This window comes from Pomacea canaliculata, linkage group LG11 (genome assembly GCF_003073045.1).
Source record: "Pomacea canaliculata isolate SZHN2017 linkage group LG11, ASM307304v1, whole genome shotgun sequence".
NCBI classification, from domain to species: Eukaryota; Metazoa; Mollusca; class Gastropoda; order Architaenioglossa; family Ampullariidae; genus Pomacea; species Pomacea canaliculata.
In genome coordinates, this window is record NC_037600.1 from 15,671,370 (window position 1) to 15,699,115 (window position 27,746).

The 27,746-nt window shown below is 37.8% G+C and overlaps 4 protein-coding genes across 8 annotated transcripts in view; all 4 read left to right on the forward strand.

Moving 5' to 3' along the window:
* Positions 1-26,296, forward strand: part of LOC112574925 (farnesoic acid carboxyl-O-methyltransferase-like) — a 32,392-nt gene extending 6,096 nt beyond the window's left edge. Inside the window, exons 1-8 of one of the 2 annotated variants that reach the window (XM_025256303.1) lie at positions 21,148-21,907; positions 22,102-22,200; positions 22,433-22,531; positions 22,645-22,783; positions 23,066-23,193; positions 23,351-23,496; positions 23,898-24,078; positions 25,625-26,291. In XM_025256303.1, the coding sequence (XP_025112088.1) occupies positions 21,640-21,907; positions 22,102-22,200; positions 22,433-22,531; positions 22,645-22,783; positions 23,066-23,193; positions 23,351-23,496; positions 23,898-24,078; positions 25,625-25,851 (1,287 nt within the window). In that variant the 5' untranslated portion in view covers positions 21,148-21,639 and the 3' untranslated portion in view covers positions 25,852-26,291. Of the gene's footprint in view, positions 1-21,147; positions 21,908-22,101; positions 22,201-22,432; positions 22,532-22,644; positions 22,784-23,065; positions 23,194-23,350; positions 23,497-23,897; positions 24,079-25,624 lie in introns of those variants that run through there. The other variant, XM_025256304.1, reaches the window with a different exon arrangement.
* Positions 784-14,220, forward strand: LOC112574918 (gibberellic acid methyltransferase 2-like). 2 transcript variants are annotated; one of them, XM_025256294.1, is made up of 9 exons: positions 8,406-8,999; positions 10,133-10,309; positions 10,724-10,822; positions 10,948-11,046; positions 11,181-11,319; positions 11,932-12,062; positions 12,379-12,554; positions 12,799-12,979; positions 13,534-14,219. In XM_025256294.1, the coding sequence occupies exons 1-9, from the start codon at positions 8,837-8,839 to the stop codon at positions 13,761-13,763; spliced, it is 1,395 nt and encodes a 464-aa protein (XP_025112079.1). In that variant the 5' UTR covers positions 8,406-8,836; the 3' UTR covers positions 13,764-14,219. The 2 variants fall into 2 exon arrangements, with proteins under 2 accessions (XP_025112080.1, XP_025112079.1); XM_025256295.1 differs by lacking the exons at positions 8,406-8,999; positions 10,133-10,309 and adding an exon at positions 784-1,915 and having other exon boundaries at positions 13,534-14,220.
* LOC112574930 lies at positions 3,925-6,985 on the forward strand. The gene is made up of 5 exons (XM_025256312.1): positions 3,925-4,039; positions 4,225-4,403; positions 4,594-4,774; positions 5,554-5,790; positions 6,401-6,985. Exons 1-4 carry the CDS (start codon positions 3,931-3,933, stop codon positions 5,781-5,783), a joined length of 699 nt encoding a protein of 232 aa, XP_025112097.1. The 5' UTR covers positions 3,925-3,930; the 3' UTR covers positions 5,784-5,790; positions 6,401-6,985.
* Positions 15,258-20,126, forward strand: LOC112574927 (gibberellic acid methyltransferase 2-like). Of its 3 annotated transcripts, XM_025256308.1 has the most exons (9): positions 15,258-15,281; positions 15,732-16,034; positions 16,809-16,937; positions 17,223-17,321; positions 17,450-17,588; positions 18,039-18,169; positions 18,404-18,582; positions 18,801-18,981; positions 19,442-20,126. In XM_025256308.1, exons 2-9 carry the CDS (start codon positions 15,887-15,889, stop codon positions 19,669-19,671), a joined length of 1,236 nt encoding a protein of 411 aa, XP_025112093.1. In that variant the 5' UTR covers positions 15,258-15,281; positions 15,732-15,886; the 3' UTR covers positions 19,672-20,126. The 3 variants fall into 3 exon arrangements, with proteins under 3 accessions (XP_025112093.1, XP_025112092.1, XP_025112094.1); XM_025256307.1 differs by lacking the exon at positions 15,258-15,281 and having other exon boundaries at positions 15,478-16,034; XM_025256309.1 differs by lacking the exon at positions 15,258-15,281 and having other exon boundaries at positions 15,478-16,034; positions 16,809-16,907.
* Positions 26,297-27,746: the final 1,450 nt, after the last annotated feature.

Genomic DNA, 27,746 nt, shown 5'->3' on the forward strand with positions numbered 1-27,746 from the left:
GGGGATAAGGGTGTTTTGTATTATTTTGTTTTGGATTATTTTTCTATTTTTTGTCTCATTCGTGATTCTATGCTGACTTTGTTGTTTCTTTGTTACTTTTATTTAAACTGTATACCTGAGGTTTTGGCTGTTTTATTACTCCGCCAAAATCGTTTCCATTTGTTACCTGCAGACTACTTCTGCTAACAGTCTCTGAAGCTCATCATTTGTCTGCAAATTAATTACAGATTTACTTTTCTTTCAAATATTTTAAAGAAAAGCTTTTTCCTTGGGAAAAAAACTTTTACTGTGACTGGCGTGTCTGCTCAAGTGTTTCACGTTGATTGAATAGATCAGTATGTTCCCATAGAGTATTTACAATTTCACTTACACAGCTCACCACTTCTACAATCAAGAGTTGTTGGGTACAGGGTGGGTAAACACATACCTCCCGTTCTCGTTCTGTCTGTATAAGCAGTTTCTGGCCGACGAGGTTGATAAGTAGAAACTTCTTGACATTGGCACAAACAAACAAGGCAGAAGAGAGAGTTTGGGAAAGGTGGAAGAAAGAGAGGTTCGAAAATTTCACACAGATAAACACACACATAAACACACACACACACACACGTGGTATAGTGATTTTCCAATATCGAGACCAAAGGCATCCAGAATTCGTGACTAGGAAATGAGGACATCAGTACCTTCAATCAACACCTGTAGCCTGATAGTATCAACATTCATCCTCCTAAAGCCAACATATCACATCACTTTTATTAGCTCTTGAAACCTTTTCTCTCTATTCCACTTGTCACAATCCTTTTGTCATGCGAAATCACCTGTTGATTGAAGTGTTTTCTTTGAACAAACAATAATAATAACATGAACTGATATAACACCATAGCCCAGCACTAATGGCAAGCTTACAAAGAATTTAATAAATAAACACAATAAATAAGTTTTTTTTTAAATGAATAAAACACATGTCGTTGCTCTAAAGATGACTTCTAGTACTTCAAACAAAACTCTAGGGAAGATGCTGGTCAAAGCTTATATCTTCAGATCATACAGTTATTACAATTAATCAATCACTAATCAAGAATGTAGACAACACAGTCAAAATATTTATCTACATGATCACCAAGCAGAGAGACATCCCATTTAAACATGTGACTGTATAGCGATGGTGGAAAGGTAGTACAAACGAAGAAACCTTCAGTGCGTTGTTTAGAGATAACAGTTTTAATCAGAAGATAAAAAAAAATTAAAGGCCACAGGCAGGTAAACAGTTTATTATAATTTTGAGGACACCATCAACAAGTACAGGTCAACACAATGCCACTAAATGCACAACAAGTAAAATCAAAATTAAAAACAATAACTGCGATGTCGTATATTGTAACATCAACAACACCCAGGTCAAGGATGCTTTGTTATGGTTTGATGTGTGTGTTCTTACAGTGGGTATGAATGGGTGGATGAGGCTGTGATGATACACTATCTAAAAAAATCCCTTGCCCTTGTTAGCTCGGGTATTTAATCATGCGTGATTTTATCTTCAGACAGCCTATATATTCCACAACAGTGGGAATCTCTTCAAACGTAGTCATGCGTGTACTAGCTTAATGTTCAGCTTTCTTCGTTCACTCTAGAAACATGTTGAAGACTGTGCTTCCCCGTCTTGTGAACACGACTTGTGTTTGCCGGTGGCCATGTCTACATCCCGTGTCACTGTCGTCAGTTCCGTCAGGGAGGAGAACGTCAGACGGCGCGAGGACGTCTGGGACACGAAGAGAGATGCCAGACAATACCACAGACATCAAGACACCTTCCTTTCAATACTTCTGGCAGCCAGGTTCTGGTTACTATGAAGAAAGTCTCGGAAGACTGTCAAAACCAATCACTGACATCTGTGAAGATTTTGTTTTATCTCATATAGGTATGTGATTCATACGATTTTGTCCTTCTCCGTTTTCTAATCTCGTTTCTAGAAAGTAAACTTTTGGGAATTTCCACTTTGCCAGTCAGTTAGATAATTCCACCTCGTCAGTGGAATCGACGAATTTTAACCTGAATAACTTGTTTGCAATTGTTCGGTTGTCTAGATTCCGTGCCGGTACCTTCACCAAAAGGCGTGTTCACCATTGGTGACTATGGAACATGCGATGGGTCAGTGTATCTACAACTGATACACAGGATCATCGGCAAGTACACAGACCACCAGCAATTGTTCCCATCACTTATAAGCGTAAATTATTATTTATTATTACAGTCAATCAGCTGGGTCACGTAAGTAATTAGTTTGCTGAAGCAGGTAGAAGTACCCATAAAGTTCCAGGTAATGTCAGCAATGAAATCTGTGGAAGAAAAAAAAGGTCAACTTCAAAATTTATTCAGTGACCTGGCTAATATGTGAACACTTTTAGACAGTGGGACAGTGACCGAGAGATAGAATATGCGACATCATGGAATTTCATGACAGTTCTTATGTCAGGGATGTTAGAGATGTCAAGAGCTGATTTACCAAACATATGATAAGAATAGTTTAGTCAGCACAAAACGAGGGAGAGGAATGAAAGGGCGGTGGCTCTCAATCTAAGTTAACTGCTTTTTTATGTTAATTGAGGGTAATGAGGGTTATTTTAGTCTCAGGGTAAAAACATCTGTATGTATGTACAATATGTATGTACTAACACCTCCTTGTTGAGTAAATGAATAAGCAACTTGGAATTAACCTCCTTCTACGCAAGAGCCTCCGTTATAGTGATTCGCAAGATGCGTCCCACATTTAAAAAAAAAATCGTTATAATTGAAAATACAAAAAAATAGTGATGAGAAATAGTTACAACTGATGACAAAAAATAATGTCTTCCGTATTTTTAAATTGTTATTAACTAAAAGAATTGAAACTTTTTATTGTTTCAGACCACTTGCGAAGCAAACATGGACCCGACCTAAAGATCCAGGTGTTGTACGAAGACCATCCATCCAACGACTACAACAGCCTCTTCAAAACAATATATGGTAATGCCTTGTAATGTTATGATAATGCCTTGTAATGTTAAGGTAATGTTGTGTAAATGACTTTCGCAATTTAAACCTATAATTTCAGTTTATGTATAAACATGTACGTGTATCTGTAAAGACAACTTGAAGTATTATTTTTGTGGGTCTTTTTTTCGTTTTAGGTGAAACTTCATACCTATCGAAGTTTAGCAATGTGTTCCCCATGGTCTGTGGCACTAACTTCTACAAGCAGTGTGTACCTGACCACACCTGTGATGTCATTATCTCCTTCATGGCCGTGCAGTATTTGAGTGACGACAGGTGAGTCGGAGACAAACTGACCATCTGTGACACCAACTGCTCAAATAAAAACAAACAAACGAACAAAAACGATATTTTGATAATTACAATAGAAAAATGCACAATATCTTAATCATTATCAGGAAACAGGTTTTTGGTCCAACAATAACATAAAAATATCACTTTGCATTGACACTTGTTAAAACACAAAATAAGTTTTATTTACGTAGGCACATACAATTTCTCTCGTAAATATTTAAAAACTGTACACTTTAATATCTATTACCACTAAAATAGGAAAAACAGCATAACATTAGTTCAAAAGTAGAAATAGTAGTCGAAACTCGAGAAAGTGGTGGTCATCTGCATTCAGACTCAATAAGCATAACATACATATCGAGAAAAAAGGATTGTTTCCCTTCCACTCTCTCTGTAACCCAATTATAATCAGGTCATAATGCCAACTTCCACCTTGAACCTCTTTCAAAGATTTTTTTTATTCACTGGCACCTGACGGTTGTTTTATTATTTCTCTTTATTTGTCATACTTCCCATTGCTATTAGAAGCTACATTTTTCTAATAAATTTATATGCAAGAATATAGGTGAAGTAATTGTTGTGTTCAGTTATGTGAGGTGTTCAAATACAATGTTCCCCTGGCGGTCGACATCACAAGAGGAGCTGCGAGCTCATCACGAGGCTGCAGCACGTGACTGGCAGACGTTCCTCCTCCACAGAGCAGCAGAACTCAAACAAGGTGAGATGGATGCTTGACTCCAGGTTATGTACACGGATGTACCAAAGAAATGTGTAATATTAAGAAATCATTGTTAGGTCGCTGGCATTAGCTCACGGTGACAACAATGACACTTGTCAGAATGATAGGTTGTAAAATTCAATGACTAATGAGATAATGAATCCGTTATAACATGTGTTCTGTAGGCGGACTTCTTTTCGTGACGCAGTGCGCTACCAACATGTGGAATAACATCTTACTGTCTGGAAACACAAACATTTCTGTAACGGACACCACGAGCTCTCCAGAGGAACACGCTAAGGACGTGTGGACTTACTTTGATTTGGCGTGGATACAACTGTATGCCGAGGGCATAATAACAACAGTAAGTAAACATGAAAAAAACTCTAAAAAATAACATCCAAATAATTCTTCGTCTACTGTCTTGCACTGATACTAAACATTCCGACTTATACACATTTTTTTTTAAATCGAGTTTGTCAGTCTGTGGAACCTGATGAGTTCTAGAATGGAATCATTGATATTGGCTACACTATGCCAATGTGTTGTTACAGGAGGAGTTCCAGTCGTGCACTATTCCGATGACATTCCGGACTTTACAGGAACTAAAAGCTCCTTTCGAGGATGCCGCCATGTCTCCAGTCCGACAGGCTGGTCTCAACTTGTTAAAGGAACCAGAGGGCGTGTTCACTCCTTGTATTATCAAAACAGTGTGGAGGCAAAAACTACAGATGGGTCAGTGCAACACAAATTTCACATTATCTATACTTTTTCCCTAAGATACACAGCATGAAACAATTTCAAAGTTTTTCAATCTCAACTTTGACAAAAGTGTCTAACCCCTAAAAAAGGGCTCCCAATGAAATAAGATAAAAAAAATGTCGAGGGTCTCTGAGGTGGGGGAGGACATTTCTCAGAACATGTCACCGGTTGTAGCCACGTCTTGATAGTGTAGGAGCGCTGTCTAATACACCTTAATTGTCAATTATTTTATGTTGATGACACTTTGTACTGGTCCTGTTCAACGACTTTCAAAAGACAATGCTCAATAAACTCTTCTCATAAATACAAACTATTTTAACGGTAACAGTTTGCTTCTTTAATTACCTTTACTGGCAGAAATAATATTTAATTGCGAAAAAACATTCTACGACACACACACACATGACTGCAGCAGACGCTACTTCTTGTTACTCTCACATTCACCTCACGCATTCTTTATTCCTCTTAACAATTGTCCCTCTTTTTTCCCCCAGCATCTTTCGCACTTTGTTAGGTTACTATGTTATTAATTAAAAATATCACGCAGCTTCGACATCTTCACATCTCTCAGTGTTTGCATTTACAACACCGGAAACTTAAAGTAAAGGTTTATCTTTTAATTATATTAAAAATTAGAAATAAATGCTTTGGAATAAGGTCTAGTCGTCCTTTCTCTGTAAAGAGCACCAGCTTGTTGTATTTATAATTATGAATGTTTGTTTGTTAATTGAGGATTGTTTATCTGTGTACAGACGGTGTTGAAGATAGAAAGCTGTTTGCTCTTCTTCTCGTGAAACCATTGCGACTGATCCTAGATGGAACTTTGAGAAATACTTTGAGGAAAACACGGACTGCAGAGGAACAATCGTTCATATTAGAACAATTCTACGAATGTTTTGTTAAGAAAGTGGCCTTGATGAACCCAAAGACTTTCCAAAGTGAATTGTTTTTAAGGAGGCTTGTCGCACAGAAATCAAAATGAACAAACGGTAATTGTAGTATTGAACCTCTGGCTGTACTTTACCAAACATAAAGCTATGGTCTCATCACCATTGCATATAGAAACAATCCCCACGTATTCAGATAATTATAATTCACACTTAATCTGAGATATTTGCATGCAGTCACTGCACTTCTCCCACTAAACCATCAGACATACCTAACATTTCTGTCTAGTTATTTAGAAGTTATTTCTTCTTTGTCTTAGTCATTTTTATAGTTTAGTCTAATATTTACTTCTCGATTATGCAAAAACAAAACCACTGTGGTTTTAAGTTTTAGTGTTAATTGTACCTATGATGAAGAGCAAACTAAGTTTCTAAGCCATGTATGTGTAAGAGAGAGTAAGACCTGGCGGCGGTTACTGCTGTGTTCGTCTTCCTGTTCACTCACTCTATCGCATATATTCGCTCACTTCTAATCATGTCTACAATCACACTGAGTGCTGACTGTGTGTCAGGAGACTTTCACATGACCACAAAGTCACAATACTTCTTCTTCTTCTTGAAAAGACGACAGACTGTTTTATTCATTGTATCACAAGTCTGCATCTTTTGTAGAAAAACTCAGGGACAAAGAGTGTTGTTGTTGTTTGGGCAGGCCACCAATCAGCTTCGTCAGCTCCACATTGCGGAAGTCTGGAACTGGGGAACTGGTGTATTTCCAGACCTGGGGGAGCGGATGGGAGGATAGAATAACGGGCTGGTGCTGCTGAGGTCGGGGGGAGGACCGTTATCAAGTTCTCGCCTTCCCCTCACATGGCGCACGTGCTCTCGGAATGTCATTGGAGGCCAACTCTTCATGGCGCAACCATGGTCAGAAACAAGGCCAAGGAATCTTGAACTAATGGCTGAAAGTTTTAATAGTTTTCTCAGACATTAAAGACACCCACTTTGAAATCAGTTTTTAAAAGTCCATTTTGTCTTGTTTTTTATTTTTTTGTTTTGGTTGTTTTGGCCGAGCAAATGATGCCTGTCATGTAGTGATGTTGGTCTTCCGGTGTGCGCACTCACCCTTTTTCTTTATTTTCACTGTCGACATTGAGCTATTGAGTAATCATCTGGATAATTACCATCGATTTGTAAGAACATTATTTTGAACAAAAGTTGTGTTGCCATCATTGTCTTAGTGCTGACTGGTGAGATTGTAGTTGATTAGTGTGCGGGTGCACTCCATGTTTGATTAAAATATACTGTACCCAAAATTTGTGAAAACGTAGATTGTAATCATTAATAGCTACTCACTAACTTTCGGGAAACGATTGTGAGATAGTTGTGTCTTCAGTGAGTTGATCATCAAACAAGGGAAACACAAAATAGACAAGTGAGAAGGACTATTCCCAGGTGACATTGTAGACAAGCATGAAACAAGTTTCACGAGGCCATCATGGGGTTAAAGGAACACATGTTAATAAATGCACATGCACAGTTAGTCCACTAAGCAGGTCTGATTCTATCATGAAATTTGTTTTTTCTTAAATTACAGTTACATCTAGTGACACTGTAGACACGCATGAAACAAGTCGGGGTCATCCTGCGGTTAAAGGTTCTGACCTCTGGTAACGCTTGACTCTGACAAATGATAATTAGTCATTCCAGCATGCGTGTCTTTATCTGACATACATGAGATGGAGGAAGGGAGGAAAGCAGGACGAATAGAATAGTTGTGTATGTCACGACGGGTCATACTGGCCTAACCGAATAACTGACATTGAAACATGTGTGAACAAGGGAGAATGTGCCAGACTAGGGTTGTCTTGACCTGTTGCTGTATCCATCTTTCTAGCCAGAAACAATCGTTAAAGTGAGAGTCAACATTTAATGTATTGCTGTTAGTATTGTCCTAGTAACCCACCCTGTAAAAAGAACCCAAAAAAAAACTGCCAAAGAAACTGTAACTGCAACGAATACAACGAGGGCCTAAGAAGAATTAGAAACCCACTTCATTCTACCATTATAGTCTAAACCACATATTATTTTTTACAATTTATAGGGCAGTCTTTCATTGTTTATTCTAGAAAGTTTTACCCATTAACTAATGTATCGAATGTAGTTCACTGTTACTTAATGTTTGTGTAGTTCACCATAAATTAAATCCTCAGGAGTAGGCCCATCTACACCCAAGACCTTTTCAAAGTCAAAAAGTGAATTGCTACAAATAATCTGCTACATGATGACAACCCCAGAGTTCATCCCCATACTGCAACACTGGTTGAACATGTTTATTAACATCTTTAAAAATACTTAAAAGCCATTATGATTATATATTCTAAGGTTTTGTATTCCAGGAGGTGTAATTGGATGTAGAAATGACATACAAGATAGGGAAGAAAGTAGGATGAATAGAAAAGTGTTGTGTATCACAAAGGGTCGTATGTTTTACCGAATAACTGTTGTTAAAAACAAAAGAGACATGTGCCAGAGTAGGGTTGTCTTGACCTGGCACTGTGTCAGAGGTGGGGAAGAGGGTTGATGTTTTACGGTGAGTCAGGAACTAAAGATATATAAGTGCAAGACAGTCAGTCCTGCAACCAGATGCCGCATGCAGGTCAGAGTGAGACAGACAGACAGACAGAAATTCAAGGTAAGTAAAAGGTGCGGTTACCTATCTTTTTAGTTTTTACACAGTCACAGCTTAAGGAAACCGGTCACATGATAAAGTTTTGCGTATTCGATAGTAAAGGTTCCTAGCAGGGAGCTACATTCTAGAGAAAAAAATTGTCCTCTTAAACAATGTGTCAAAGCATCGGGTGTGAAAGTACATACGTAAGCCTAGTAAGTTAGTGATGTTATGAAATGAAAGTAAGTCAAAAGCAAAGAGACAGGCAGACCGACAAGAGACCGAAAGACAAAATTTTACGTGTCAACACTGTACTCATACTTTATCTTTCTTTCTCCTTTCCCCCTTATCTCCCAGTAAAACCAGTTCTCCAACTGGCTCGTGCACTTTAACCTGTACAAGTGCAGTCGTGGACTGAATTACTAAGAAGCTGAGCTGCAATCTTCATCACTTTTCCGCTTGTCAGCTGAAGGTAAGATGGTGATGACGGTCATCCCTCGTCTTGTAAACGCAGCTGCTGTCTCTCACCTGTCCTGTCTACACCTGGCCTCATTGTCATCTCTACAGTCGAGGAGATGGACATCAGATGGCCTGGCGATGAAAACTGTACGAAGAGGGATGTCAGAAACTGCAACAGAAGGTAAGACACTTTTGGAAGGCAGATTCTGATTACAATAGCCACAGTCATCGACGACTGACATCTGGGACGATTTCATTTTATCGCATATTGGTCATTTCCTCACATCCTTGTTTCTTTGTTTTCTGTCTGTCGGTCTGACGGTCTGTCGGTCTGTCTGTCGGTCGGTCTGACGGACTGTCGTTCTGTCTGTCTCCCTTTGTTCTCGTTTTCTGAAAATGAATATAAAGCACCTCCCATGTTTTTTAACAGTGAGGTCTTAGGTTCTGTTTGATTGATGCATTTGGCTTCGATGAATTTTAATTTTAGTTTACCGTTGATGTGTCTTCCTTTAGTACTATTAAATTAGCTATTTGACTCGACTTATGATTCGCAAATGTATGTCAATGCAACGGAAAAAAATTTAAACTACGGAGTGCTGTGAAATATGAACACTAACAACGGCCAATGTCAAAGATGCTTTTTATCAGGTTGTTTTATTTATCCTGTATGAATGCGTAGATGAGGTTGTGATAATATTAGTTTTTTAAAGTGGTTTGCACATGTTTGCTCGCGCTGTCTATCATGATTGATTATATCTCCATGTCGCGTGTTTCTGTGCCTGCCTTTCTCTTAGCGCACTAGACGCACCAGTGTTAGACAGCAAGACGACGTCATAGTTCAGGCTATTTTTAGCCGGTTCGCGGGGGGAAAGGTCGAGGCCTTTTTTCGCTGACTGTACGAACGCCTGACGTCTGCTTGAGTGTTGAGTCTGCTGTTTGCTCTACCAATGGGGGCTCGCTGTTCATGGCCCCTCCCAACCCTGTCCACAGTTTTGGTGCGAAAAGCCTTCACGCGCTGTAGCGTCACGTGGGTGCTGTGGGCGCTGGCCATTGGTCCAGCCCCTGGGAGACCGTGTGAGCTGTTGCGAGCGTGTGGATAGCATATTCTTTCCAGAATAATGTAAGAATTCCTTGTAAATCTCCTATGGACGTTTTCACTGGCTTTTTGTTGTTTGTTGTTGTTGTTGTTGTTGTTGTTGTTGTTGTTGTTGTTGTTGTTGTTGTTGTTGTTGTTCACTTTGGAAACATGTCTAGTGAAGACGACTGACTAGTGGCCATGTCTACATCCCATGTCACTGTGTTCGTTTCTGTCAGTTAAAAGAACGTCAGACGGCTTGGGGACGTCAGCGACTCGGAGAGGGATGTCAGGAGACAAGAAACATTCCTTTCAATACTTCTGGCAGCCAGGTTCTGGTTACTATGGAGAAAGTCTTGGAAGAGTGTCAAAAGTAGCCACTGACATCTGCGAGAATTTTGTTTTGTCTCATATAGGTATGTAACAGCATTTTCTTTGTGATTCTGAGTTTTCTAACCTTTGTTTGTAGTACGTGCGTGCGTGCGTGCGTGTGTGAGATCGTGACTCCCCTCTACTCTTACACACCTACAACGTATTTTTTCTGTCCTTTAACAGTTCAGTTTTATGAATAATAATACTTAGAGCCAGAGCCTTCATTTTCTGTTTCGAGCATTGTAAATCACTCGCCTGGAACGAATAATTAAGATGGTTGCTTTTTTTTCAAAACTTGTTTCTACTTTCAGTTGTAACTTTCGCTTTCACTTTCTGTACCGACATGCATGACCATCGTCACACTTAACTGCTGTGAGGTTGGGTTATGTGATAACACCTTCACAACGAATAGACCAACAGTTCATCACATTTTAACTTACATTTTGTCTATCTACTAGACGCCGTGCCGGTGCCTTCACCAACAGGAGTCTTCACCATTGGTGACTATGGAACCTGTGATGGGTCGGTGTCCCTGCAACTGATACACAAGATCATCGGCAAGTACAAGGACCAGCAGTTTGGGGGAATGTGAACAGTAACTCTAACCAGTAACTTGATGATATTAACCATCAGCTTACATCTGTACATCAGCTAGCTTTTAAATAGCTTGCAATTGTTTCAGACCACTTAAGAAACAAACATGGACCCGACCTGAAGATTCAGGTGTTGTACGAAGATCACCCATCCAGCGACTACAACAGTCTCTTCAAAACTATTTACGGTAATGCCTTGTAGTGATTTGACAATACTATGTGTTTGGCAAGTTAATCTTTAACTTTTATTTTATTTATCACGTACATACATTGTTAAAGGCAACAAGCAATATTATTTTGCAGCATTTTAAATTGTTTTTAGGTCAAACATCATACCTATCCAAGTTCAACAATGTGTTCCCTATTGTCTGTGGCACTAACTTCTACAAGCAGTGTGTACCTGACAACACCTGTGATGTCATTATCTCCTTCATAGGTGTTCATTTTTTGAGTGAGGAGAGGTGAGTCGGAGACAGTGGTAACTCTTGGCATCAAAATAATTAAACACTTACTTATCATCACTAAATCAAACAACCAACCAACAATCGCAGACGTTTACATTCCTATTAAAAAAAATCTACGATATAAAATACAAAATATCTTTATAAATCTTTTTAAGAAAATTTTTTTCTTCTTCCAAAGGTAAGATAAGAACATCACTTTACATAAAATATTAAAACGGCTAAAAAATATATAAACTAACTCGTTTAATTTAGTTTGCATGTGAAATATCATCTTTTATTTTAGTTTTATTTTCCTTGGTTTTTTTGTTTGTTTTTTTTTGTTTTGGTTTTTTTTTTTTTTTTTTTTTTTTTTTGCTGTTTTTTTTCCGCTAATGATGTTATCATAAGCTATTTTCACTAACTCGTTTAATTTAGTTTGGATGTGAAATGTCATCTATTATTTTAGTTTTATTTTGCTTGGTTTTTTTGTTTGTTTGTTTTTTTGTTTTGGTTTTTTTGTCTTTTTTTTTTTTTTTGTCTTTTTTTTTTTTTTTTTTTGCTAATGATGTTATCATAAGCTATTTTCACTCAGTTTATCTCCGGAGATATAGATGAAATAATTCTCTCCAGTTATGTGAGATGCTCCAATACAATTTTCCCCTGGCGGTCGACATCAGAAGAGGAGATGCGAGTTCATCGCGAGGCTGCAGCACGTGACTGGCGGAAGTTCCTCCTCCTGAGAGCAGCAGAACTCAAACAGGGTGGGTTGGTATTTGGTTGTTTAATAGAGGTTTATATTCAAAGAGTGCTGATGAGATGCGGCTGATTATGCAGAAGCCATGATTATAACACTGAGCGCATGATGACTGCGATGTCAGGATGATGACAACACTGATGTCAATCGCGCTGATGGTCTACCTGTGGATTATGAAGAAATTAAAGATGACCGTCGAGTCGATGACAAAATGAGAATATCAGGGACTATAGTATACAAACTCGATAATTATTTTTTTATTATTTACCTACCAAAAAAATGAGTCAATAATCAAATAAAAATGTGTGGTGGTGTTTCTCTAGGTGGACTTCTCTTCGTTACTCAGCTCCTTACAGAACTCGGAGACAACACCTCACAGTTTCGTGATACCAACAGTTCTGTGACAAACATCACTGATACTCTACAGAACGGGAAGGACATTTATAGGAATTTGGATTTGGCATGGAATGATCTACACACAAATGGTATAATAACAACAGTGAGTAAAATGTAAAACATTTAAACCAGTTCTTTGACTAGGTCTAGCAATTCAACAAGAAATTCTGCCGTGTACACCTTACCATGTATACAAAGAACCATAAAATTTTATATTGTTCCAATCTTTCTTCACCGGAATTTTTTTTAAATTCTGGTCCTCAAGCAGTGGAACAGTATTATTACAAGGAGAGTTTCTGTCATGCACTGTTGACATTTACTAAAAGTCTAGCAATGTGTTGCTACAGGAGGAGTTCCAGTCGTGCACTACCCTGCAGGCTTATCGGACTTTACAAGAACTAAAAGATCCTTTCGAGGATGCCACCATGTCTCCAGTCCGACAGGCTGGTCTCAGGATATTAAAGGGTCCAGAAGACTTTTTGTCTCCTTGCTTTATGAAGACATTGTGGCGAGAAAAGTTACAGACAGGTCAGCGCAAAAATATTTTTTTTATTATTTACATTTTTTCTTACGAAACATCATATTTATCAAAGTTTTTACGAGAATAATTATTTTATTATCACGAGCGATACAAAGATTTGATTGCAGGCACTTCTTTTGAGTGTTTAAAACATATGCATACATTACCTTTAATTTGTAAACAAAAAACATAATTTTTCAGTACGAATAATTATAGACTTTGCTTTCTCTTTATGTCTGTACTATTGTTTCTTTTGTCATTTAGCCTAAAATTGTCTTTCGTTGTTTTAAGATGTCCAACATGACTCGTTGCATGCACAGATCGCTAGCTTGCAAAGGTCATAGTTCAATGCTGTGTGATTATTAAAAATTTTGGGGGCAACGTAGACATTTTCGCCGTGTTCCCCACGTACAAATCTTAAGAGCAAAGGTTTGTGTTCTAATTATAACAAAAATTAAATGCTACACCTTCTGTGCAATAAAGGAGGATTTCTTTTTTTTCTGAAACATACAACAAAGTCAATGTTTGTTTGTTGATTAAAGAAGTACATACATCTGTACAGATGGCGTTGACGACAGAAAGATGTTTGCTCGTCGTCTGGTACAAGCATACAGACTAGTCTTGGATGCCACCCTGAGAAATACCCTGGAGAAAACTCGGAGTACCGAGGAACAGTCGGATATAATGGATCAGCTCTACGAATGTTTTGTTGAACGGGTGGCCGCGTGTAACCCAGAAACTTTCCAAAGTGAACCCTATGTGGGGCGACTTGTCGCACAGAAATTAAAATGAACAATCGGTAATTGTAGAACACAACTTCTTGTATTTCCCCCGTAGATACAGAGCGACATTTTCGTCGCCATAGTCTATAGAAACATCGTCCAGCTACTTGTTGCTAAATCACACTCCACACTGAGTCAAGATGTTAAAGCCAAGTCACTGTCAATAAACTCATGAGTTCATCTTTATTTCTTAACCATGATATTTAAAGCTTCTAGTTATTTACCCGATCAGAATCTGCACTGCAACATTTCAGAAAACATCGTCTAAATAAGGCTTGAGCAAAGTGGAATAAAAGCAAATCCGAAAACAATTCTTCTGCTTCGTTTTCAAATGCATTCCCTTCATTTGTTTATTAGTAATATCTTTTGGATTAAAATACTGGAGCTAAAATATGTTGAATATATCTGTGAAATATAAGATCATGTGTGGGCATGTATATATAGATATATATATATACAGGCTTGTTTTACGAATAAAGATCAATGTGGCAATAGGTGCATGTGTCTATATGTATGCCTGCATGTGTTTCCTTGACAACTATATAAGTTGCTACCTTGTCCGATTGTGACAAAGATGTCTCAGAAATAGGTTGTAGCTTTTGTTCGATTGGTATTTTTTGTTATGGAACATCTTTGTTTTTATCTCTTTATGTCTATATCCTGATTGGCGTAGTTAAAAAAAAAAAAAAGCAAAACAAAACTCACGTGATCGGTGGTTAAGTGAAAAAGTAGCACTGATATTTTAAGTTTTAATGTTAATTTCAGCTATTATAAAGATGCTACTGGTTTCTCAAAAAATAGAAACTAAATTATTTTAGTGTGGAGAGTGTAAGATAGAAGAAAAGGAGAGAGACGCGGCAGTGGTCACTACTGTGTTCATTCCTTCTTTCACTCCAAACTGTCGCATACGTTCGCTCACCTCGGATCTGGTCTGCAAGCATACTGAGGGCTGACAGCCTGTCAGATGCTCACACTATAACCTGTTTAGCTTAGTTAGTCATAGCTTTATCCTATAGAAGTTCCGTTTTTAGGAAGTATTTTCGTGTGATCAGCATCCTTCGTAACCTTCTCTGGGGTGTTAGCTAAAAGATTTTATTAACAGTGATAATAATTTCTTGTTATTTGAAAACCCACTGACAGATCATCTGTTGTGTCCAAAGAAAGAACGGGTAAATATCTAAACACTCCTGAGTGGAGAGGTTGCGACACCTTGTAAGTCTGTGATATTATTCCTCACAAATTATGAACATAGTTTCTATTGTAGGACAACAAAATGGGGTTTTATAGGATTCCTGAATTAATGGCGCACGTTGGACTATTGCTGTTGTGAGGCCGGGGCACGGAGAGGTAGACTGAAAATGGGTTTTCAAGTGGAACGATTTCCTGTCCTAGTTTTTTTTTTTTTCTTTCTTTCTTAGGGCTAAATACTTCCTTTGAAAGAGGTGAGTTCACGTATTTGTAGGACATACTTGCTACCTTCGCACTTTACTGGAGAAGTGCATTTGCCGGATTAATGAAAGGTTGACAGGTAGGTGTGCGCTCACTGTGCTCAGGACTTGCTTTGCTGGTGGAAGTGACCGTTTTATTTTGTTCGTTTTTGATGTAGTCGTGCCTTCTGTCAGAAAGCATAAAATAATTTTGTAAAAAAACGGCAATCGGATAATTTGTTATTTTAACTGTAAAAGTCTTAAAAGTGTAATTCCTAAATATTTTAAAGGCTACGATTCAAAATCTACACGGTATGCAAGATAAATAAAAATAGTGACTATTCCTTGTTTATATTTAGCAAATTTTCAAACCACTGGATGATTGGATAGTGACTAGTTATAGATACACCAGACGTATGAGACTGACTTGAAAGTAGGAAAGCAGACTGGCCGGCAGACACATTTGATTGGCATAGACTAACGATGTATGTAAACAAACAAACTCTGCAACGAACTAATGCACTTTGACTAGCGCGTGCTCTGACTTACAGCCCAGGTAAAGGTAACATGCTGAAGACTGTCATTCGTCGTCTTGTCAACACAACTGTTGCCCGTCACCTGCCATGTCTACAGCTGACATCACTGTCATCTCGGCAGTTAGGATCAAGGATGTCACACGGCGTGGTCACATCAACAGTACAAAAAAATGCCAGAGAATCCAGATACATCAGACATCAAGATTCCTCCCTTTCAATACTTCTGGCAGCCAGGTTCTGGCTACTATGAAGAAAGTCTCGGAAGACTGTCAAAACCAATCACTGACATCTGTGAAGATTTTATTTTATCTCTCATAGGTAAGTCATGCGAGTTTGTTTCTTTGGTTGTTTCTTTGTTTCTTTGTTTTTAAAATGTTGCTCCTAGAAAATAAATACACGGAAGATTCCATTCATTGATTAAGACTATATGGTTTATACTTTCATTTTGTCTGTGTATCTGCATCATATCTCCCAATCTCCACTTAAAAGTTTGTGTGTGTATGTGTTCACCAATCATTTAAACATGTAATTATTTTGATCATCGTTTAGTTATACTTGGACACCTGTTTCGGAAAGTCAGCATCGACTGAGTGTGATCCCACTTTTGTGACATTTTCATAATAGATATATATATATAGGTTAAAGACTAGTTTTCAATTTAATTAAAGAAGTGAAACTTTTGTTTAGAACTGATATAGACACATGTGTTTAGAACTTTCAGGTGACTATCATGCTTAAAGTTTATGTTGGTATTTGGGTTCGGATTTATACGTGTATCTTGTACCATCATGGGTGTCATTTGACCCAACTAACCAAAAAAGAAAATCAAGCTCCTATAATAGATACCGAGAAGCACAATGACAGGTCTTTGTGATTGGTAGAATTAAGTAACATGTGTGGACACACTTTTCTCAGGTGTGTTAGTAACATGCCCAAGTCCTTAAATGTGTGGGCAAATTCTACCTCCTCGTCGTAGATGACAGTTGGACTAGGTAGAGAATCTCGACGGAATTCACATAATTTATTTTGTTTTACTGACATTAAGTTCAACAAATATTGCCCAGAACTATTTACACTTTTTCTGTCTTCTAGATTCTGTGCCGGTGCCATCACCAAAAGGTGTGTTCACCATTGGTGACTATGGAACATGCGATGGGTCGGTGTCTCTACAACTCATCCACAAGATCATTGGCAAGTACAAGGACCAGCAGTCTTGGGCATGTAAAGAGTAATTGAAACACTCAACCAATAATATTAATCATTAGCGTAAATCATTTAGCTTGTAAAGGGCTAGGTAAAAAAATGGTGTAGTCAAACTTTTTTCTTTAGTTAGTTCTCACTCTTTCTTCATGCATTCTTTGCTATTCTCGTCTATCCTTCTCTCGCTTTTTCTTATCTTTTCTCTCATGTAACTTAATGACAATAAAATAATTGGCAAGTATCGTTATTAAATTTTTTGAATTTTTTTCAATAAAATAAATTGAAGATTAATTATTGCTGTTTCAGACCACTTAAGAAACAAACATGGACCAGACCTCAAGATTCAGGTGTTGTACGAAGACCGTCCATCCAGCGACTACAACAGCCTCTTCAAAACAATTTACGGTAACGACTTGTAGTGATATGGCGATGTTAAAGTTAAATCTCTTACTTCACTTGTGTATATGACGCATACCTACATTGGTAAAGACAACAAGAAACATTAATTTGAAGCTCTTTTATCTTTTTTTTAGGTGAAACATCATACATGACCAAGTTCAACAATGTGTTCCCCATGGTCTGTGGCACTAACTTCTACAAGCAGTGTGTACCTGACAACACCTGTGATGTCATTGTCTCCTTCATGGCCGTGCAGTATTTGAGTAACGAGAGGTGAGTCCGAGACAGTGGTAGCACTAAGTAGTACAGTGGGGAAAACGCTTGTGATCTCGGGACATCAGTATGTGAAGTGTTCCCAGGAATTTTCTCCGAGAAACACATTCATTTACACAAATCAACCAACCTACCGACCATCCGTGGCACCTACACTTAAATAAAACAAAGAGAGCTAGATTGTATACAAACAATATAAACGACTAAATGCCATTACGAATCCTTTTCAATATATTATTTTCTCTGTCCATGGTAGCAAAAGAATATCACTTTATATAAAACAATAACACAGTTATAGAAAACGGACTCAGTTGATTTACATTGGAATGTTGTTTTACTTGCACATTAAAGAATCTCACATTATTTCTCTTTTATTTCGCACACTCACTTTTTGTACTTGTGTTTTCTAAGTTTATTTCCACTTATAACGATGAAATAACTGTTGTCTAGTTATGTCAGATGCTCCAACACAATGTTCCCCTGGCGGTCGACATCAGAGGAAGAGCTGCGAGCTCATCACGAGGCCTCATCACGTGACTGGCAGACGTTCCTCCTCCACAGAGCAGCAGAACTCAAACAGGGTGGGTGGGTAGACGGTTACCTAAAATTACCACACTGACAATGATGATAGCATTGTAAATATGTCAGTAGTGGCGATAGTCTATATGTCGAGTATGAACATTTCAAAATTGAATTTTGCCTCCATGATAATATGTGAAAAGTCAGAGACTAAGCAAAAGGTTATACCTATTACAACAAAAGACAATAAATTACAAATTTCATGAAATTTGTGGGTTGTTTTTTTTTTTCTTTAGGCGGACTTCTTTTCGTTACGCTGCCAACTACAAACCTGCGGAATAATACCTCGAACTCTCGTACTACCAACATTTCAATGGCGGACAATACCAGCCACACTCTAGAATGTCTGAAGGATGTTTGGACTAATTTTGATTTGGCATGGAACGAACTGCACGTAGAGGGCATAATAACAACAGTGAGTAAAACTTAAAACATCAAAAACAATTCTTTGACTATTAAACTAGACATTCGACTTTTCACACCTGCATGTGTAAATAAAAACTAAATTTTAACATTGCGCAGTCTTTTCTTTATGGTGATCTAGTTAGCTGATTCCTTTATTGTAGTTATCACACTCTGAAATAGTGTTTTTATATGTAACATTTGCTAAAATCTAGCTATGTGTTGTTACAGGAGGAGTTCCAGTCATGCACTGTCCCCATAGCCCTGCGGTCTGTTCAGGAACTAAAAGCTCCTTTCGAGGATGGAGCCATGTCTCCAGTCCGACAGGCTGGTCTCAACTTGTTAAAGGGTCCAGAAGACTTTTGTACTCCTTGTGTTATGAAGACATCGTGGCGAGAAAAACTACAGACGGGTCAGTGCAAAAACTGAATTTCAAATTATTTACATCCTTGCTTAAAATTCATAATATTTATTAAAGCTTTTCACAAAGATTATCACATAAACGAGCAATAAACCCAGAAACAGTGATTTTATTTTATTCAGTTATTTTTTCAGACTCTTTTATGTAGTTACAACATTTGTGTATAATTTTTTTTATTCAAGAAAAGATTTATTTTTGCAGTACATACAATTATTTCTTTTGTCGTCTACTGCCAAAAAGCACTCCTTGTGCACTCAGGTCGCTAGCTTCAAAGGGTTAGGTTTGTATTTACAACAAGGAAAATAGGAAAAATAAAGATTTTCCTTCTAATTATAATACCGATTCTGTGCACTAAAGAATAGTTGTCTTTTTTCTTAAATAAACATCAATGTATTATATTCACAATAGCCAATGTTTGTTTAATGATTCGATAATATTTACGTGTGTACAGATGGGGTAGACGACAGAAGGCTGTTCTCGCGACTTCTCGTCAAAGCAATGCGATTGGCCATAGACCCGACTCTAAGAAACACCTTGAAGAAAACACGCACTGCTGAAGAAGAATCGTTCATATCCGAGAAATTCTACGAATGTTTTGTTAAACATGTGGCTTCGTCTGACCCAGAGACTTTCCAAAGCGAACTCTTTCTGAGGCGGCTTGCCATACAGAAATTAAAATAAGCAACGGTTAATTGTAGAACACAGGGTGGAACACCTCAGAACAGAGGCAAATCATCACCATTGCTTATGGAAACATTTTCCAGTTATTTAAATAATCAGTCAACACTGAAACTGAAATGTTTATAGGTAGTTACATTACTTTTCATCATTATTTCTTATATTTACATCTTCTATCTTATTTTTAAAGTGACTAATATTCGCACTAACGGACTTCAGAAAACATGTTTACATAAAAATCATTTTATTAAGGCTTTGGTTTATAATAGATAATAAAGAGAGCAAATCAAATTTTATGTTAACAATACATTTCAATTTTTTATGAATAATATCTATTGCAAATGTAATTATATAAGGAGCGATTCGATGAATTTCATAAGGTCATTTATATGTTATATATAAATCAACTTATCATGTTTATATATCAGATTTTAAATATTGTAACTGCTCAAATATATATTTACCAACTATATATATATATAAATTTGTTTTACAAATAAAAATTAATCTGATGATATGTGCATGCGTATGTCTGATTGTGCAACCTCACTCACTAACTTATCAGGAAACTGATTTTTCCATCTCAGTCTTTATTTACTAAGGAATCTCTGAGTTGTTATTAAAATCTCGTATTTTAAGTCGCATGTGAAGCAAATATGGGGCACACCTGAATATTCCTTTGTGTTAAGAGTATTTGAGTTCCCTGTTTAGTGTAAATGTATCATGGGTCTCGTATGTCTGAAACACATTTACCGCGAAAGGTCTAGTTGCTACAGGGAGGACGGATTCACGACTTCTAGGTAGGCCTACAATAACAATTTATTTATTTTATTATGCTATCTGACCAGAAAAAAAAAACACGATGAAGAAAAACATCTTCTATAAGAAAGTAAACAATAACTTCGTCAGGTCCAGTCGCTGTAAATGATATTTTAGTTCTACTTCTTACAAGGTGAAACCTTTGCTCGCTGGGTGTTATTTTTGACTGAGTAGTTTATCCTACTTAACACCCAAGTTGTGGAAGTCGGTCAGAAAGCCAGCGGCCTCAAGTTGTACCCGTGACATACAAAGGAGAATGTTGAATTGGTGCTTAATAGGCCGGGAAGAAGGTTGACTGGTGAAGTAGGTAATAGGGTGTGGAGGTATTCAGGACATGACTCACTCAGGAGTAACAGGTATCACGAAGGCTGGTTTTGACTGAAGAAATTTACGTTTTTTCCTTCAGACTGCACGTGGGGACACTACACACACCACAACCAACAAGTCTAAATTCGTTTTGTTTTTCGAGTGAGGACAAAAGACAATGAACTCAATACCGTACACAAACGTAAACAAAGCCAAACAAAGCAAAACTAATAAAAGAACAACACCACAGCTACAAAAACAGGAATAAAACACCCACAAACCACCCTGACAGGGTCTTACACATTTGATTTGTTACAAAATAAATGTATAGTGGACATTGGGGACTAAGTTGGTCTGCTGTAAATGAAGTATTCATGAAATTCCCGTGTGGCTGCAATCAGAACATGTTATTTACATCATTTAGTAGATTACTGATAGGCATTTGATGGGAAAGTTCATGCATCTTGTATCACAAACGACCCCGAAAGGCCATTTCTATTTTTTTTTTTTTTTACTTACCTTTAGATCATTTATACATTTTGTTTGAATACATTTTCATGATGTAAAGAGTCGAGAAGCTGATTCAAGAAAGGAAGGCAGAAAACAGATTGAACATGAGACCAGCAGACAGGCCGGCAGACAGAACAACATTGCATAGATTAGCATGGTGTTCGTTACCTGGTTATTATTGGTTTGCATCTCTTGCTAAGGACGTCTTTGGCAGCGAAACAAAATAGTCAGCCTACAATGCACTTTATTCCGTACAGGTGCCCTTGCGCGATGGATTACTGCGCCAGGTAGCTACACCTTCCACCTCTTTTCACTGTCACAGTGAAAGCAAGAAACATGTTGAAGACAGTCCTCCCTCGTTTTGTGAACGCTTTCTGTCGCCTGCCCTGTCTACACCTGGCATCACTGTCATGTCTACAGTCAGGGAAAAGGACTTCAGATGTTGTGGTGATGTCAGAAGTCAGAAGAAGGATGTCAGCAGGGACCAGGACACCTTACTTTCAACACTTCTGGAAGCCTGGGTCTGGTTACTACGGCGATAGTCTTGGAAGATGGACGAAAGGTGTGACTGAAATCTGTGAAGACTTTGTTTTATCACATATAGGTAAGTTCATCATATTTTTATTTATCTCCGTTCTAGTTTCTGAAAAATGAATAAAGGACACGCCACCTCTTTACACGCATATCTTAGTGCAATCGATGCACCTCACTGAAAGTTGCTGTATTAGCTTAGGGTGTGGCGATAATCTTTAATGTTCATTTACATCATATCAATAAAACAATTACTACTTTTAACAGATTATGTGCCGGTGCCTTCACCAAAAGGCGTGTTCACCATTGGTGACTATGGAATGTGCGATGGGTCAGTGTCTCTACGACTGATACACAGGATCATCGGTAAGTAAAGAATAGCAACACCAAGAGCGATGTAAACAGCAACTGTAATCATCAGTCGATGATATCAATGATAGCTTGTGTCATACGATTTTCAATTTCACTACTGCTAAAAAAATCAGTACATTAAAACATAAAATTTAAAGTACGAATGACGACAAAAAACCGGTTAAACAGTAATAGTTTAAATTGTTTTATTCATTAGCATAAAATAAGCTATTATTTATTGTTTCAGACCATTTGAGAAACAAACATGGACCTGACCTTAAGATCCAGGTGTTGTACGAAGATCAACCGAGCAACGACTACAACAGCCTCTTCAAAACAATTTACGGTAATTTGATGTTTGCGTGTGTCGAGTCAGATTTCAAGTTAAGTTTCAGTTTTAATATAATTAATTATTTCATGTAAGAAGTAACTAATAATATCTTTCTATATTCCTTGTAGGTAGCACATCATACATACACAAGTTCGACAATGTGTTCCCGCTGGCCTGTGGCACTAGTTTCTACAAGCAGTGTGTTCCTGACAACACATGTGACATCATCGTGTCATCATATGCCACACACTGGCTTAGTGACAAGAGGTGAGTTTGACACAATAAGGTTAACTTGTAAACAACAGTTTTTTAGTTACAATAACATCATTGTTTATTCCAAAAGCCTACATTAAACTTGTAAAAAGCTAAAGTAGAAACTCAGAAGGTGTTTTGCTATGTTTACTGAAATCCCTGCACAACACAAGAAACAGGAATGTGTAATGAGTGTAACAGGGTGTTACTTTGTGAAATGTCATTGAATCCTACTATTATCCGGACAGCGGAAAATGTCAGAATGCACCAAAAGAGGAAATGATTGATTTTTTTCAGTCACGTGATGTTTTCCACGATGTTCCCATGGCGGTCAGCATCAGAAGAAGAGCTGCGAGTTCATCACGAGGCTTCAGCACGTGACTGGCAGACGTTCCTCCTGATGAGAGCGACTGAGCTCAAACAAGGTGAGTGACTGACGTGTCTGTCAGCGTGCACAATCAATTGGTTTTTGAGATGATGATGATCATGAATATGTCCTTGTCATATTCATTATATTTTTAACAATGTAGTAATAAGTACTTTCCACAATAAGGCAATTTCGTGAAGTATTTTATTTTACAGGTGGACTTCTATTCGTAGCCTATCCTTCCCAAAGTCTGAAGAGCAATCCTGCACAACCTGGAGAAATAACAGAACCTGCAAGAGAAGCTTGGATTAATCTCAATTTAACGTGGAAGGAATTCTATGCAGGGGACATAATAACAAGAGTATGTAGCAGCTGTAACATTAACAAACTTCTTGAAAAGAGCATCCTATTTGTAAGCCACGAAAAGCATATATAATAATTTTGACAAAAGATATCAAAGCTTTGAAAATATTGACATAGACAAACAACATAAGATGTGTTATGACAAGATGACCTGTACAGAGATATTATTAGAGGAGAACATGTCCCAATCTCATGTTATTGCAATTGTTGTCTTAATCTGATCAACTAAGTGAAATTGCGATTGAGATTGTCTAATTATCCTTCACCTTCTCTCTATCGTGTTTTATTTTATTTATTTATTTATTTATTTTGTCTGCATATTTTCTCTTTGACACGTGGAAAGACTCGTTTGTTATACAATACTAAAAATAACGAAAACCCTAACTACCTTTTTTTCAGGAGGAGTTCCAGTCGTGCAGTCTCCCGGTGGCAATTCGGACTTCACAGGAAATAAAAGCTCCTTTCGAGAATGCCGCCACCTCTCCTGTACGGCAGGCTGGGCTCACCTTGTTGACAGAACCAGAAGAGTTTGTCATTCCCTGCTCTGCCAAAACAATATGGCGACAAAAGTTACAGAGTGGTAAGAGCAACAAAACTTGCATAATATCCATTTGTCCTCCAAAACACAACTCTTCTTTAGAGACTGGCAGGAAGCTCTCTCTTTCTCATTAGGTCTACCTCTGTTCCATGCCATTTATTATATCTGAAACAAGATATTTACATACTTATTTGTATAGGCTTATGCAAGCTAAAACCGTTGCATCTAGATGTCTGATATTAAATAAGGGAAAATAGGAATGTGTGTCGATGGTGATCGCCCTTTACAATGTCTCCCACTGATTTGTAAGGGCTACACACACACCGTGTTAAACATATTGTGGTTACATTGGCTCCTGATTAATTTTAACTGATTCTAACTGATTACATGGATGTTCTTGAATTTGAGATGAGCATATACTTAGAACTTTTGTTAGAGAACCATAGGCGTACTCACAACCACACACCAATAATTATTCCCCCTGCCAAAGCCATAAATGTTGTCCTGTTGGCATGCAGGCCTGATTTTCATAAGTAGACACCAAAAGTACTTGTATCGTGCTGCGTCCCTACAGCCGACCAACACTAGACACTGTTGTAGTTTGATGAAACAGTTTTTATTAAAACATGAACAAAATGGCGCTACCGGCAGCTCAAAACGCAAAAGGGAAGTAACTGCATACAACCCTGGATGTGTCCTCACGGGATAACTCTTATCATGACAGTTGCTATGAATTTATCTTAGTTTGATGTACCTGAATTGCACTTATTTTAATGCAGTCTTAAAATACACACACACACATCTGTTGTCCTTGGTAACAGCCTACTAGGGTTTTCGGAGTTTCATGCCATCTCATCTTGTGAGTTTGTAGGTTATCTACTTAGACTATTGTGTGGTTGTCTTCTTGGAAAAGCCTTACCTCATAAATTGTTTGTCACATTGTACAATAATGCATCTTCCTGTATATATATATGTGTGTATTTTTTTAACGGCCAATACTCAGGTTGGTTTAGCCAAGGACGTGTGTAGATGGACTGCTGTCTGTCTGCCAAAACCAATATAACCTCTTGCGAAGTTCTCTGCGGTTGGTCTCGGCGAGCCTAAAAATTGAATGTGACTAAGCCGGAAGCTTCGTAGTCTCATGCCTCGTTTTAGTAGTTAATCTGAAATGTGAATAAACCGGAAACTTTGTACACACCTGCCTCGTTTTATTAGTTAACTGGAGCAAAAATCGTCTGCCAGCAGTGCAGTAATACAAGTTCGTGGTTTAGCTTACAAAGAGGTTGCAGGCAAGGGGATTTAATCTCACTTTTAATAGCACTTTTCATGTACACTTTAGAAGCTTGGATGTATTAATGCATTATGTGACAAACACAAAAGTGTTGAAAAAATATATAGAATAATCTGCAGAGTAAAAAGGAGACAAACAGGGGGAACATTGCTGTATAGGAAAAGATAAATTAAAATTGTACTAACAGTTAAAGAACAATCATTTTTAAAGCACTGCAGCAATTATATTTGATCACTATGATCTATCATTTGTGGTGTTTTGCATATTGCTTTATGGACACCAAGTTTTCTTTTACAGATGGTGCAGACGACAGAACCATGTTTGCTCAAAGCCTGTCAAACATATTTCGAGTTATTTTAGAACCAACCTTGAGGAACAGCCTACACACACGCTCGTTTGAAGAACAGTCGGCCATAGTGGAACAATACTTTGAGTGTTTTACAAGAAAAGTGGCGACACTGGACCCAGAGACTTTCCAAAGTGAACCGACTGTAGGAAGATTTGTTGCACAGAAGTTGCATTAAATAACATGCATCCACACAGACATAAACACAAACATACAATCATAAAGACTTATGTCCTTCACTAGGGTACCCATACATTGTTGGCATTCTGTGCTGCTGTAGATAGGCAAAGCCATGCACACCCACGGGTACACGGTGGCAGTATCACCACACTTGATGCTTTCAGTGTCAAAAGCAAAACATTTAACAAGAAATTATAAAATTGGAAAATCACTAAACCTCATGTTGTCCTCATTTTTTTAGGCATTTTGTTCGGTAGGCAATATTATTAATAATGCTGCTGTACAATTTGATAATAATGTTTAAAAGTGAAATCTTTCTAAATATTTAGTTACCCTTATTACTTTTTTTGTGTACAGAAATAATTACTGTTTGACCAAAATTCGGGATATGTACCACATGAAACAAGAGGGATGGTGAAACTCGGACAAAGATGCTATTAGCAATCTGAAAAAAAATCAGAGGGCAAACGATCAGAACCATATAGCCAGTGAGATTTAATTAGCAATGTGATTAAAAAAATAAAAGATCTTTCAAGTAAAATTTTGAACTACAAGCTCTGAGTCATTGTTAGAGGAAAGAAGTGGCTGTCGGTAGAAGTTGAGGTGTTTTGTTTTTTGTTTGTTTGTTTGTTTGTTTGTTTGTTTTTGTTGTTGTTGTTGTTGTTGTTGTTGTTGTTGTTGTTGTTGTTGTTGTTGTTGTTGTTGTTGTTGTTGAGGGGTAGAAGCCGCTTTCATTAACTACTTAAAGGAAGCAATAAATCGCCGAAAGAGTACAAGAGTAACATAAACCATTAGAACTTCTTTTACTATTTAGTCTTTAACTTTAACCACAATTCTGAATATACCGTTATGATTACATTCTTCAGCTGACCTACTCTTGTGTCAGGTCGTCGATCTAGGGATCAGCCTTTGTTGGTGAATGACCCAAGCCACTGGACAATTTAAAACACCTTTGAAATAACTGATCCACTTTTTTTTCTCTACGTGTGTTTTCTTCGTAGCGTCGTTCGGCTTCTATGGGTTAGCTTCTGTCTGGTCATGTGTGCTCTGTACTTTAGATAGAATGTGCGAGTTTGATGAGCAAAGGTTTCGGGCAGGAGTGTGGACAGACAATATTTCAGTAAAGTAGTGGTGGGGGAAGGGCCTTAAAAATATCCCTAGCACAGAGTTGAGAGCTTGTAGTCTAGTCCACCTTTAACTGGTAGACAATGAAGAGAGTGAAGAAGTCTTGTTCACATTTGAGGTACTGTGGACAGCCAGCAAGAAGAGAGTTTCACATATATAGATATATTTATATTTGTTAAGACGTTAATAACTACACGAGACAAAACAAAAATCGTCACAAAGGTCAGTCGCAGATTTGTTTACTCTTCGTAGACTTTCGCCATAAAAGCCAGAACCCAGTAGCCAAAAATATTGAAAGGAGGGTGTCTTGGCGCCTGCTGCACATTCTGGCATCTCTCTTTGTGTCGCTGACTGTAGAGATGACAGTGACAGTGATGTCAGACATAGACAAGGTGACAAGCAGCAGTAACGTTCACAAGACGAGTGATGACAGTCAACATGCTGCCCTAAGCTGTCTTTTAACCGGGACAGTGCAAGCAGACCGTGAACAGTGTAGGAAGGTTAACTACGCAGGTACCCAGATAGTAAAACAGTCCACACCCGTCAGTTGGTACGCTGGGACTACACCCACTGGTTTTATTCAAACCCCGAGAGGTTTCATTCAAAACATACAAAGCTCTGGCGAAGATTAAAAGACTTGACTGCAAAACATAAAAACTATACTGAATAACAACTACAGTTCACTACAGCAATACACACCCACCTTTTTCAAACCTTCAGTTGCTCCACAAGTTGATCCACACACTCCAATGTGCCTTTGTTAACTGT